General features: G+C 40.2%; 1 protein-coding gene across 1 annotated transcript in view; it reads left to right on the forward strand.

Annotated features, from left to right (window-relative positions):
- LOC134934120 (olfactory receptor 5P56-like) overlaps positions 1 to 12,663 on the forward strand; it is a 76,985-nt gene extending 64,322 nt beyond the window's left edge. The window contains exon 3 of the mRNA XM_063929623.1: positions 11,929 to 12,663. Coding sequence (XP_063785693.1) covers positions 11,929 to 12,663 — 735 coding nt within the window. The remainder of the gene's footprint in view (positions 1 to 11,928) is intronic.
- The last annotated feature ends 248 nt before the right edge of the window (positions 12,664 to 12,911 follow it).

Genomic DNA, 12,911 nt, shown 5'->3' on the forward strand with positions numbered 1-12,911 from the left:
ACTGTAATAATGTACTGCTTATAGACCATCTTAACCTTGTTAATATAAAAGCTGCTTGAGCGATTGAGACGCTCCAAATACCCTCAGCAATGTAATAAACACACAATACCTTGCTAAGGTTCCAAAACCTTTACTAACGAGATATTGTTATGCAAAAAGGGAAAATACAGTTAACATCTTACACACTACAGGCTAACATCAATACCTAAACATGATAACTACACATATACAATATACAACAGTTTAACAATAACAGAGAGAGAGAGTATGGCAAATACAACAGAGAACAAGTTGGTTACAGAGAAAAACTTACACACTGGGGAATGATCGCTGCGCAGTCCTGGTCACCAGCTCCATAGTTAGTCAGTGATGAAAACCTTTTGTGGAGAGTAGACTAGCTGATCCAGTCTGGCTGTTCCTTATATACACTGCATACAGTACACTACAAAGGGACCTATATCTCATTGTTCATTGGACACAGGAATCTGTCTTCACATTACAACAAAAGGTCATAGGTTTGTTTGAACAGGTGGGCTGTGACTATTCCAGACTGCTCAGGTGGGAGGGAATCTCAGGATTCCCAACACATGGACAATGAACCGCAAATACAGTAAATGTCCAGAAACTATTTATAGACATTACTATACGCAGGAGCAATTAATCTCTACCTAACCAGCACCGGATTGTTTCTAATAAAATACTCTTCGGTTAGGTACCAAACACCATCGCTCAGACCCTATCTGACCCTTCGTATCATGCAAAGAGGAATTCCTTTGTTCATGAACCAGTTATACTAAACAAACTTACAGTTATTATTAAGGGGACCATTACCTATAAAACATACTATTCGGATTAACTATGAAACGATCGAGTCGCCCACCAGACGCACACAAACTCTACCGTAAATGCACATACCACGCGCCTGAGCGCACGACCGTGGAGGCGCCGTCACGCAACTGTGAATATGCGCACGCACGGGAGAGAATGTTCACATGCAGCGGGCAAGCGCATGGGGTTAATATATGGCAACGTGCAGCATGATATTTTTCGACTTTGACAGATCCTAAACAGAGGTGGTACATTACTATAATACCTACTTTGGAGCTACACTGTGGCAATAGAGTGGTCAGTAATGTAAGGAATAGAGGGATCAGTAGTGTAGGATGTAAAGTGGTCAGTAATGTAGTGTATGGTATAGAGGGGTCAGTAGTGTAGTTTATGGTATAGAGGGGTTAGTAGTGTAGGGTATAGAGAGACCAGTACTGGAGTGTAAAGCCAGAGGTTCTCAAACACAGTCCTCAGGCACCCCAATGGTCCCGGTTTTAGGTATATCCATGGCTCAGCACAGATGGTTAAATCAAATTGACTGAGGTGCTAATTAAGTCACCTGTGGCCAAGCACGCATATACTTAAAACCTGGACCATTGGGGTGCCTTGAGAACCATGTTTGAGTACCTCTGGTGTAGGGTATAGAGGGGTCAGTAGTGCAGGGTAAAGAAGGGTTATTATTGAAGTGTAGGGTATACTGGGCTCAAGGATTTACTGTAGTGTTTAAATGGGACAGTAATGTAGTGTAGGGTATAGACGGGTCCATAATGTAGTGTAGAGTATAGAGGGGTTAAAATACTAATCCCAGAGATTCTATATGTACCACGCCTTGCGCCACGAATCGTTATGCTTAAATGGAGATATAGTCAAAGTAAATTTTTGGTCTGGGCTCCGCTTTGTCTAGAACTGGCCCTGGTTGGAATCACAGTAGGACTTGTTTTTATTTCTAAGTAGTGTGCAGTCACTGAGTAAGCCATGTGGTAGGATAGTGTTTAGTTTCAAGTTCACAACATGGGAAGTTCAGAACATGGGATCCCTGGATAAGTATAACTAATCTGCTTCAGAACACCATTAAACTTATTCAAAACATTAAAACGTGTAACCTCTCCGGCTCGCTTCGCTCCGGCGAGGTGGCTTACTCCACTCTCAACAGTTTACTATTCCCAGCAGATGTTCACGTGGATAGTAAAACTGCTAGCCAAGGGGTCCCATGTTCTGAACTTGAGAAGAGTGTGTGATATTGATAGTGTTTGATAAATTGTTATTATTATTTTAAGTGCATACTCTGGTAAAAATTAGGAGCTGTCACTTTTATATTTTACCTCAGTGATATTCTGGTAAATGTATGAAGGGGCGATATGGGGGACAAGCGGTATCAGCGCACGTTATGTGCGCTATACTGCTTCTCCCCCATGTATGATGGCTACGCTATGCGCCCCTGTCCATATCGGCGTTGCTATCTAAAGATGCGAGGGCAATGTATGAACGGTCAGCACTGCTGACCGTTCCGACACCTGCAGCTGTCCATTTCGACAGTTGCAGGTGGCGATGCCCATTCACCACAGCAGGGACTGAGCTGTCCCTGCTTATGGCGGGTGCCAGTTCCAGACGGCGCTGGGGATCTTGCGTGAGTAGCAAGATCCTGTGCATGTGCAGAGGAGCCGGACGGGAAGGAGACACAGCGTGTCACCTCTGAGCTGATGCGCCGTGAGCTCAGGGGAACATCGCCGGAGGGGGGAACTTTCGCTCCCCCGCTTCGGCAAACAAGATGTTCATACATCTTGTCGATGTCCCTTTCTGCTTAGCCTTGGTAATGAGGCGAAGCAGTAAGTGTTATAGCAGCATGATGCGGGCCGCTATCATACATTTACCTAAATGTTCTGTAACTGTTCTCATGAGTTTTTTCAAAATTTACAAACTATAAAATTTATTTAAAATTTTTAAAAAAATCATATTGTCTCGGTGCCCACCTCTGAATCAGTGAGTTTTCACCGACTTAAACAGCTGCCGATTGATACATTTATCCCTATGTGTTACCTGTTTTATATAATTTTCTCCAAAGTTTGTATTTTTTTACTTGCTCATCATTAAGTCATGTAAAAACTTTTCTATAATCATTGTATTCTCTTATGATTACTTACTGTAAATCACCCACAAGAGCTTCAGGGTGATGTCTCCACAGATTAGCCAAATGTAACTGACGATAGTTCTAGCAATGTATAAGAAGAGGAGGCAGCAGCAGCAATGTGTTGAAAATTGAACCTTGACTCACATCTGTTTTCTGCGTTATGACACTGATTTATAGGAATTTACATGTCTAACAGATAAGTATTTCTTAGAGTTTATCCAGGTGAGTCAATGAAGCCTGAATTACTGTAGTGGGAATCTGTTATTTTCAACGCAAGCTTATATTGTTGAATAAAATCTGATATTGGGAATGATACATTCATTTCATTCTTGTTTTAAAGCTTAATATATTTTCTAGTTTTACATCTTTTTAAAAAAAATATTTTAAAGTACAGAAAAAATGAGTACTAAGGAAGTTAGGGATCGGTGTACAAAGGGGAAATTGCAGACTTTAAACCTTCAACACTGCAAAACAATATTGATTATAATAACACTGATTGTATGTATTAATAGTCATTGAGAGCTTAAAGTTATACACAGTATAATTAAAAAACAAAACAAAAATATACAAACATTATATGTACTTACTGTACTTATTTACAAAATATTTGGTTTTGCAATACTGGGGTATGTGGGATCTTTATAATATTCTATGGCTTTTTTACTAGTGGTGGTAAAATATACAGTAGACACATGTGGGTCAATTTGCTTTCTTTTTCATTGAATTGTGAATTATTAACGTAATTTATATTTTTGCTGTAAACATCCCACTTGTTCCATTTTTGGTGACAATGCATATCTGGATAATTTGGTTTCCATATGAATTTTTTTTTTTCCATTTTTTCTAATTTTTGTACTAGATAAGTGGGGTGTGGGATTATATCACTGTTATGATATAGTCACACTTGCAGCATTGAGAAAATGTCCAGTTCCATACTTTTCATTAACAGTAAGTAAAGGTCAAAGAAAAGCAATTTTAGATAGCAATGTCAAGAGATTGGATCCAATTACTCATTTAATCAGGGTGAATACCTGAATTTATTCTGTATATAGGTTTTTATATAGATCAAAAATATAGACCCACAATTCTGGCACCAATGTTGGACTTTCCCGGAAATTTATTTTCAAGGTTTCAGATGCATGCTATCTATCATAATTTATATATCAATATTTTAGAGATATTGATCCATTATTATTCAATATATAGCGTCTTTTTTCCTTTTTCTTTGTATTCTTCATACTCTTTTGTGTAAATCAACTTCCCATTTCATCTTTTTGGGAGTTATTGGGTGTTAAAATGGCTTCACAAAATGCAATAAACTTCAGCTACGTTATGATTGTGGGAGAGAATTTTCAACATTATTAAAGGTAAGTATTTTTGCATTGAGGAGAAAAAATACTTTGTAGTTACCTTTATTAATTAATCTTTCTTTAGCAGGTCTTCAAAAGAAATGTTATATTCTAATTATGTTCAAGTCTCAATCACAGGTTTGGTGGTTGTGATAAAGTAAGTTTTCTTTTCTTGAAGAATGCTAATCCTTCTTTCTCTGGTATTATTATTATTATTATTATTTTTTTATTTTTTTTCCCTGATAAAAATGATTATGATGCTAAATTTGATAATGAATTTCAGTGGTAGTATATGTTCACAATTCTATTAAATAGTATAATTTAGGTAGTAGCATGAGAATTGTAATCAAGTAGTTTTTATTAAAATTGTGTTGTTGTTTTTTTAAGTTACTATAGACAACTAAGCAAAATCAGATAGAGAAGTCAAAAGCAGAGACGCTACCAATACAAAGAACACAGTAAGTCAAGTACAATCTTACATGGGTGAAGAGAGCATACTATATGAGGCCCAGAGAATACTACTTCCAAAGTAACCACAATGGCATAGTATAAACAAACAAAAGTAATAAAATGTGTGGCGGCATAGCATGGGGGCATGATGTAATTCCATAGCTAAATCTAATGAGAGGTTAGAGGTGGGGTCCCTGTGACTACCAAACATAGGGTCACACCACCTATCCCAAATCTTAGGTAACAGTCACAACGAGAAATCTTATTAACAAAGATATGAGTGCTCTGGAAAACACCAATGGTTTGGCAATGATAACAATATTAGAAATGGAGAGACAAATAGTATACTTTATCATATTGCTGTCCTACTCCAAAGCCAAATAAACATATATTGGGATTCAACACAGGGAGCATAGAAGCAGGTACACTTTTATTGGCCCAAACATGGGAGCAGAAATCAAAGACACCAGGACATTCCAAAATAAGTTTCAGAAGCCCCCTTACACACACACACACACACACACACACACACACACACACACACACTTAAGACAGAAGAAGAATGAAGACCCATTATAAAAACAAGTATAAGGAAGTACAAAACACTGTATACAGGATATAATAGGAAATGGGACCTAAGGTCTCATTCCATTTCAACTTCACAGTGAGGTAAGTGGTAAGGCATTAAGGTATAGAAAGGAGACCTGCTTTCTAGAGTCCTTGTGAAAAGCCTGGTCTTTAGAGGGTACTGTAAAAGGGGTAGATTTACACCTCCAATCCGGGCATATGCAGCACGACAATGATCCATGTAGGTATAAAAGGCTGCGTGTGTGTGTGTGTGTGTGTGTGTGTGGGTTATAGTCCATTGCAAATGTGCAACAAATGTAAAAACACCATCTGAGAGGAGAGGAGCTACTGTACAATGCAACAGCCAAAAATTGCCAGTGTTGAGCATGTCCAGCTCAATGTAAGCACAGTTTAACTATAAAGGAACATCAGGGCAGTGGCAGATCCTGCAGGGGGCGATAAGGGTGATCGCCCCCCGTTAAACACATCTCTGCCTTTCATGAGTTCTCATCACCAATGAAAAACTACAACTCCCTGCATGCCATGCGGTTCCATTGATCACCATGTTGGTTGAGGTATTCTTAGAGATCGACGATCACACGGATCAAGTCTGCCGGCCAGATGTGACTAGTGGATGTCAAAGAGATATGGCTGATATTAGTCCTCAGGGCTGTGTGCCCTGGAGTAGTGAGTGCGGGGGAGTGGGAAGGTGAGTGCAGGTATGGGGGAGTGGGACGATGAGTGCTGGTGGGGGAGCAGGAAGGTCAGTGCAAGTGCAGGGGAGCGGGATGGTGACTGCAAGTGCTAGGGAGCAGGATGGTGACTGCAAGTGCTGGGGAGCGGGATGGTGAATGAGGGGAGTTGGGGTGAACCTGAGCTTTTAGGCAGGGGGTCACTAGGATGCCCCATTTGCTGTATGTGGTCACTAGGATGCCCCCTGTGCTGGATGTGGCCACTAGGATGCCCCCTGTACTGTCTGTGGTCACTAGGATTCCTCCTGTGCTGTATGTGGGTCAGTAGGATGCCCCTGTGCTTGCATGTTTTAACTAGGATGCCCCCCATGCTTGTATGTGGGTCACTAGGCTAACCCCTGTATTCTATGGTGGTCACTAGGATGCCCCCTGTACTTTTTCAGGACCCGTCCACCTACTTATTCTGAGACATCCGTGCAGCCCTGGGCAGAGCAGAGGCCGGCAGCGACCTGCACCACACTCACCTCATGCTGCGCCATAATACAGCAGTGGTGCCGGCTGCAGCATCACCATCACCCCACAGCGGTCGGGGCTTCTTCTCTTCTCATGGGAGGATGAGACGGCAGGGGGAGCTCCTGACTCAGGCAGAGTGGGTTCTGTACCTTGGAGCTCGGTAAGGAGAGGGAGATAGAGGAAAAAGTGGGTGTGGCAGTGACAGTTGACATAATGGGAACACACATCCAGAAAAACAAATGGTTTTAGCCATAGCAGCATCTTCCTAGCTCATTTTTTGCCCATGGTGCAGCTCACATGCTAATGACGCAAAGTTCCTCAGGTTGATGTCATGTTGCGGCGAGCATTGTCTGTGTGTAAGACAATTGACACAGAGTGTTATTTACACTGTCTGTAGAGTGTGGGTACAAAGCTAGGAGCTAGAGAAGATTGTTGTATAGCTCTGGCTGCATGATTGGGTGTCAGTCAGTGGCTTGCTACAGACTGGGACAAGAGCTCATGCATGTTATTAATCTGGCAGGAGGAAAGGTGGAGAATATGACTTATACCAGTGGTTCTCAAACTGTGTGCCGCACCATATTCAATTTGAACTGACCACGTTGCTTAAAATATCTAAAAATATTTGGAAGAAAAAAAAAAAAAACAAGTGAAATGCCACATGCACCTATCCTATTTTCTCCAATGTGTCTTATTCTCCCCCCTCCCCTCTCTCTCTCTTACTGTTGCATCTCTCTCCTTCCTTTTACACTTTCTCTAACATCTCTCTTCCAGTCTCTCCTTCTGCCTCTCTCTTTCACCATATCCTGTTCTTCTCACCAACATACTACCTCTCGCTCTGTCTATTCTCCATTCCTCCTTTCCTATCCCTGTACTTACCTTTCATCCGACGTCTATCATTCTCTCTTGTCACTTATACCCTCACCCCACCCCTCCTCCCTCCCCATCTTTCCTATTCTCTCTCCTCGACTTTCTTATATTTCTTTATCAGTAGTCGAACCATCTATCATCCATGTCTCCCTCTAATTTTCCCACCATACTGCCCCTCGCTGTATAGCCCCCTGCCTGTACCCCATTCATACAAATCATGTAGCCCTATCTACCCTCCCTCAATTTATCTCCCTGTGTGTCATTTTTGTTTCTCTTCTTGCTCTGGAACAAAATATGGTAAACATCTATGTAGGCAATCATAATGTATTCAAGTGTCCTCACCCAACATCTTTATCCTTTTATATCTGGATCACTTGAAACCGAGTATAAAAATATTGCCAGCAACTTGCCCCATACACTTAGTGTACAGCACATGGGAACCACCTCTATAACCTTACACTTTCACATGTGCAGAAATTCAGGTGACTGCATGTCATCTCAGATGGCACACAGTTTCACTGTCAAGTTCCGAAATTAAGCATTTTTGGAACTCAATGAACTACACAATTTCTTAAGTTTTAGGACTGTGGAAATTATTGTGGAAGTTTTGTATCAAGGAGATATGAGTGATATCTCGATCGGTACAGCTTTGCTGTCAGGGCTGTCACTTGGAAGTGAGAAAAGTGCATGGAAAAATGAGCAATGTAGTGATGGCAGAAATGTGGGAGGAGTAATGAGTAGAGGGGGGAGGTGTCAGTATTAATTCTTAAACTCCACCCCTCCTAAAAGAAAAGTCTAGATCCGCCCCTGCATCAGAGTCCATTCCCTCTTGCACACACAATTTGTTAGTACTGTACTATAGGTTTGGCTGTATCTGCAAGTGGTAAAGATTTATTTATTGGATTGCAATTAATGTTTATTCTAGTTTCTGCAAGTAATTTAATAAAAGAGTTCAGATAGTACTGTGCCTATCATTTCTTGACTTGCATTTTGTTTTGTTTTTTAATTATACTTTTAGTTGATCTAATTTCATAGCTTTAGGCTCTATTGAGAACTACATTAGCAGTGGCAATGTGTAAGATTGTGTTAATCTGTTATGTGTGCTAGAATAAATTTTTAGAGGAATATACTGTAAATACATGAGACGGGTGTATAACTGAAACAATTTTCTTGCAGAAAAACGTGACAAATAGGGTGGGATGTTCTAGGGTGTGAGAATCAGAAAGTGAGAGATTTAGGGAGAGGTTTGTTTATTTAAAGTGGCAATCATTTACATGGCAAAATCAACATGGTTTTGCCATGTACTGTAAATAATTGCCACTTTAAAAAAAAAAAAAAAACAGGAGAATTCTCACAAAATCTCTACCTTTCTGATTCTCACAACCTATTGCATTTCCCCCACAGTGTTTGTTTGATGGAATTGGCAATGAACACGCTACATAATTAGTTAAATATTAGTATTTATGTGGTAATATAAGTACCAACACATGAAACTTTTAGACTATAGAGATAGATAGCAAAATAAAAATAGATTAAAATCTCACAGTCATATGAAATAAAGTAATACAAAATTTAATAAAACAGTGCAATAGCTCAAAATAACCTGAATAAATGTGGCCTGGAGATACTTTATGAGCAGTATACTCTTAGCTTGTGTAATCATATGCTTTACTCACATTCTGCTGAGATTTATCTTTGGGACAAATCCAATTGGAAGTGTAATTCAATTCTAAGGTTTTTCCCACAGCCAAAAGTTTTCTCGTATTCAATTTGCTGAGAAATTTGACTGCAGTAACTTCAATAGGAATTACCACTTTTTTTTTTCTTGCAGCTTCAGAGGTGGTGCAATATAAATTTAACGAAGAATCCATTCGCACAGCCGATCGCAAGGAGATTGACCGGAAGAGGGCGTTTGTGGGTGGCATCTGACCGTTTTCTGGGAGTGTTTGGAAAAACGCAGGTGTGTCCAAGCGTTTGCAGGGCGGGTGTCTGACGTCAATTCCGGACACGAACAGGCTGAAGTAATCGCAGCTGCTGAGTAAGTTCTGGGCAACTTAGAAACTGCACAAAACTTTTTTGTACCGCTCGGCTCTACAAGCGTTCGTACACTTCCAAAGCTAAAATACACTCCCCTATAGGCGGCGACTTTCTGATCGCAGCGCTGCAAAAAGTAGCTAGCGAGCGATCAACTCGGAAAGAACCCCAAGGTCCGTTCTGCACATGTGCAGAATAAGCCTTGAGATGCCGCCCGCAGTTTCCCTCTACCATTGCCTGATTGACTGCCAGCAGCATTGAGGGAGTGGGGAGAGGGCAGGGGGAGGCCTGCGTTCCCAGAAACGGGGTCATGTTGCCCCCATTTTCTGGGAGTGGAGAGTCCAGGGTCTGTGTGTTACCATGCAGACTTCCTGGCCTCATAGCTCCCATTTCTATTGGTCAGCTGAGTAAGCTAGAGCTTAGTCAGCTGGCCCTCTGATTGGAACATCACAACCAATGGTCGTGATGTTGGATCCCAGCTTGCGACGTTAGTCACAGTGCTCTGATCACATTTACATGCAGGAGGCATATCTCCTACTAAGTCATCTCCTGCATGTCCCTCCTTATAATCGGACATAAATGCAAAGTTGCTTGCAAGCGGCTTTACATTTCCATCCATCTCTGACTCAGGCCTTAGTCATTAGAGCAGCAGACTAAGGTTGGGTGGCAGTAATTAGAAACTGGACTGACTATGAGTCCAGATGCCAACTCGATGACAATACCACCTACATGAGACTGACAGAGAAACCTATGACATCTCTAAAGTCCAAGGTTGACCAGCCTCAAGAAAATGGACTATCACATAAGTGAATAGATGAGGACACATTTAAACTTTTGACTGTAGATCATCCAGTGTGTCTTTGGATCCATATTTATCCTCAAAGATTACTTTTACTGTTCTGGACAGTGGCTCGTAGCATACCATAATGTGTTCCACTAAGACGGGAAGGGCCTAAATAAAATGAACCATCTGGGTATCTTTCTATAAGACTCTTCCTATAAATAATGAACCTTTCCAAATATTTCAGAAAATGTGAAAATGCAGGGGGATACTAAAGTGTGTATGTATTCGTCAATGTGCTAGCCATGGTTTTAATCTAAGTTAGGGCCTAATACAGACCTGATCGCAGCAGCAAATTTGTTAGCTAATGGGCCAAACCATGTGCACTGCAGGGGTGGAGGGCAGATATAACATGTGCAGAGAGAGTTAGATTTGGGTAGTTAAATGTAGTGATACAGAGCAAAGGATTATGAATGTTCTGTACTCACATGCTTTGTGGAGATGTAATAATATGGATTGACAAAGGTCCATTACAAGGACCGAAATACCGACTTGACCTGTGATACTTTGTAAAGTATATGAGTAAAACTGTTGTTTTTATCGGGAAGAAGTCTGGTGAATGCCTTCTAACATTCTAACATATATATATATATATATATATATATAATGCAGATAAGGCGGCAATCAGGTTATGCAGCAGGCACATCAGGTGTATTACAACATATTTCACCTAAAGTTTAATACTAATGTGATAGCTATTTTTATGATAATAATTTTGCGCAATAGAGTAGGACCTGCAGTATAGTGGGGTCCCTTGTTGGGGGCTGCAGGCTTAAATGCATTGCTCAATACATGAACTAAACCTCCATTGTTAATTATTGTTAGTGAATATAGTGAGTGTAGAGCCCCTGTGATTTCTATTTAAACAATATGGTCACAAACCGTGTTGCATCCCAAATCTAGGAATAGGTGAGTGCCATAGAATAGTGTTTTTTATATATATATATATATATATAGACAGAGGTGGTGATCCGGCACAGCCACTTAAAATGTAGACAACCCGGGTGCCCTCACAGGAGACGAACAAATAGCAAGCTGGTGGTGCGGCACTCCAAAGAATTTGAAACTGACACTATCTGAATGACAACGTTTCAATGCCTTTTGTGATTAAAAGGCATTGAAACGTTGTCATTCAAAAGTGTCAGTTTCAAATTCCTTGGAGTGCCGCACCACCAGCTTGCTATATATATATATATATATATATAAAATGCAGATTAGGCGGCAATCAGGTTATTCAGCAGGCACAGCAGGTGTATTACAATATTTCATTGTATTTTGTTCCAACATCATCAAGTAAGTACTTACCTCCATTTTTTATGAGAAAGAAAGAAAGAAAGAAAGAAAGAAAGAAAGAAAGAAAGAAAGAAAGAAAGAAAGAAAGAAAGAAAGAAAGAAAGAAAGAAAGAAAGAAAGAAAGAAACATGGCGCTCCATGGATGCTACTTATTCTCATCCTTCAGGATCTGTTCACAAAATGCATGAGAGCAATATCTCTCACATCGTTATCCTGGGATTCCCATACCTTCACAACTTCAATATTATATTATTTATTTTCATACTCATCATTTACTGCGTCACCATATGCAGTAATGTTATTATCATTTCTTTAGTTTCCAGGAGCAAAAATCTTCATTCTCCAATGTATTTCTTCATCACACAGGTGTCTGTTGTTGACATTCTAATGACCACAGACATTATCCCTAATTTACTTTATATTATATTACATGAAGGTGGCACCATTTCTATTCCTGCCTGTATATTACAATTTAATGTGTTTGCTCATTCAGTGTCATTAGAGTGTCTCATCCTCATGGTGATGTCATATGACCGATATCTGGCTATCTGTCACCCACTGCGATATAACGCTATCATCAACAAAGCATTTTGTGTGAAATCTGTCATTGCATCGTGGTTGATGAGTTTCTTGGTGCCATTGTTCATTGAAATAGATCTATACAAATTAGTCTTCTGTGGACCAAATGTTATTGACCATTTCTTCTGTGACTTACCTCCTATTCTAGAGCTTTCTTGTTCAGATACTTCACTTATTCCCATTCATACAACTTTAGTTGGCCTTATTGGTGTGGTATGTCCATTTATAACAATCATTGTTTCTTATGTGTTCATCATCACCACCATCCTAAACATCCGCTCCATCAGCGGGAGACAGAAAGCCTTCTCCACCTGCAGCTCCCACCTGACTGTTGTGTGTATATATTTTGGAACTCTACTTTCTGTGTACATGGTCCCAGCCAAAGGACAACTGTTGGCTACAAGTAAGATATTGTCGCTGCTTTACACTGTGGTGACACCTCTGCTTAATCCATTCATTTACAGCCTGCGGAACAAAGACTTCAAGGAGGCCTTTGAGAAACTGAAACATTATTTGATTTAATTAATTAAAAGTACATTGATAAATAAAATTATTGTGAATACTGTTGACAACAAAATTTTGGAAAAATTTGATAGGACTCTGTGCTGCTGAAATGCATATGTATACAGGGGGTTACGGTCGTTAGGTCGACACAGCTTATGTCGACAGTCATTAGGTCAACCACTGAACATTGACATGCATTAGGTTAACATGTACTAGGTCAACAGGTCAAAAGGTCGACATGAGCTTTTAAAAAAAGTTTCATTTTT

This window comes from Pseudophryne corroboree, chromosome 6, assembly GCF_028390025.1.
Source record: "Pseudophryne corroboree isolate aPseCor3 chromosome 6, aPseCor3.hap2, whole genome shotgun sequence".
Classification (NCBI taxonomy): Eukaryota; Metazoa; Chordata; class Amphibia; order Anura; family Myobatrachidae; genus Pseudophryne; species Pseudophryne corroboree.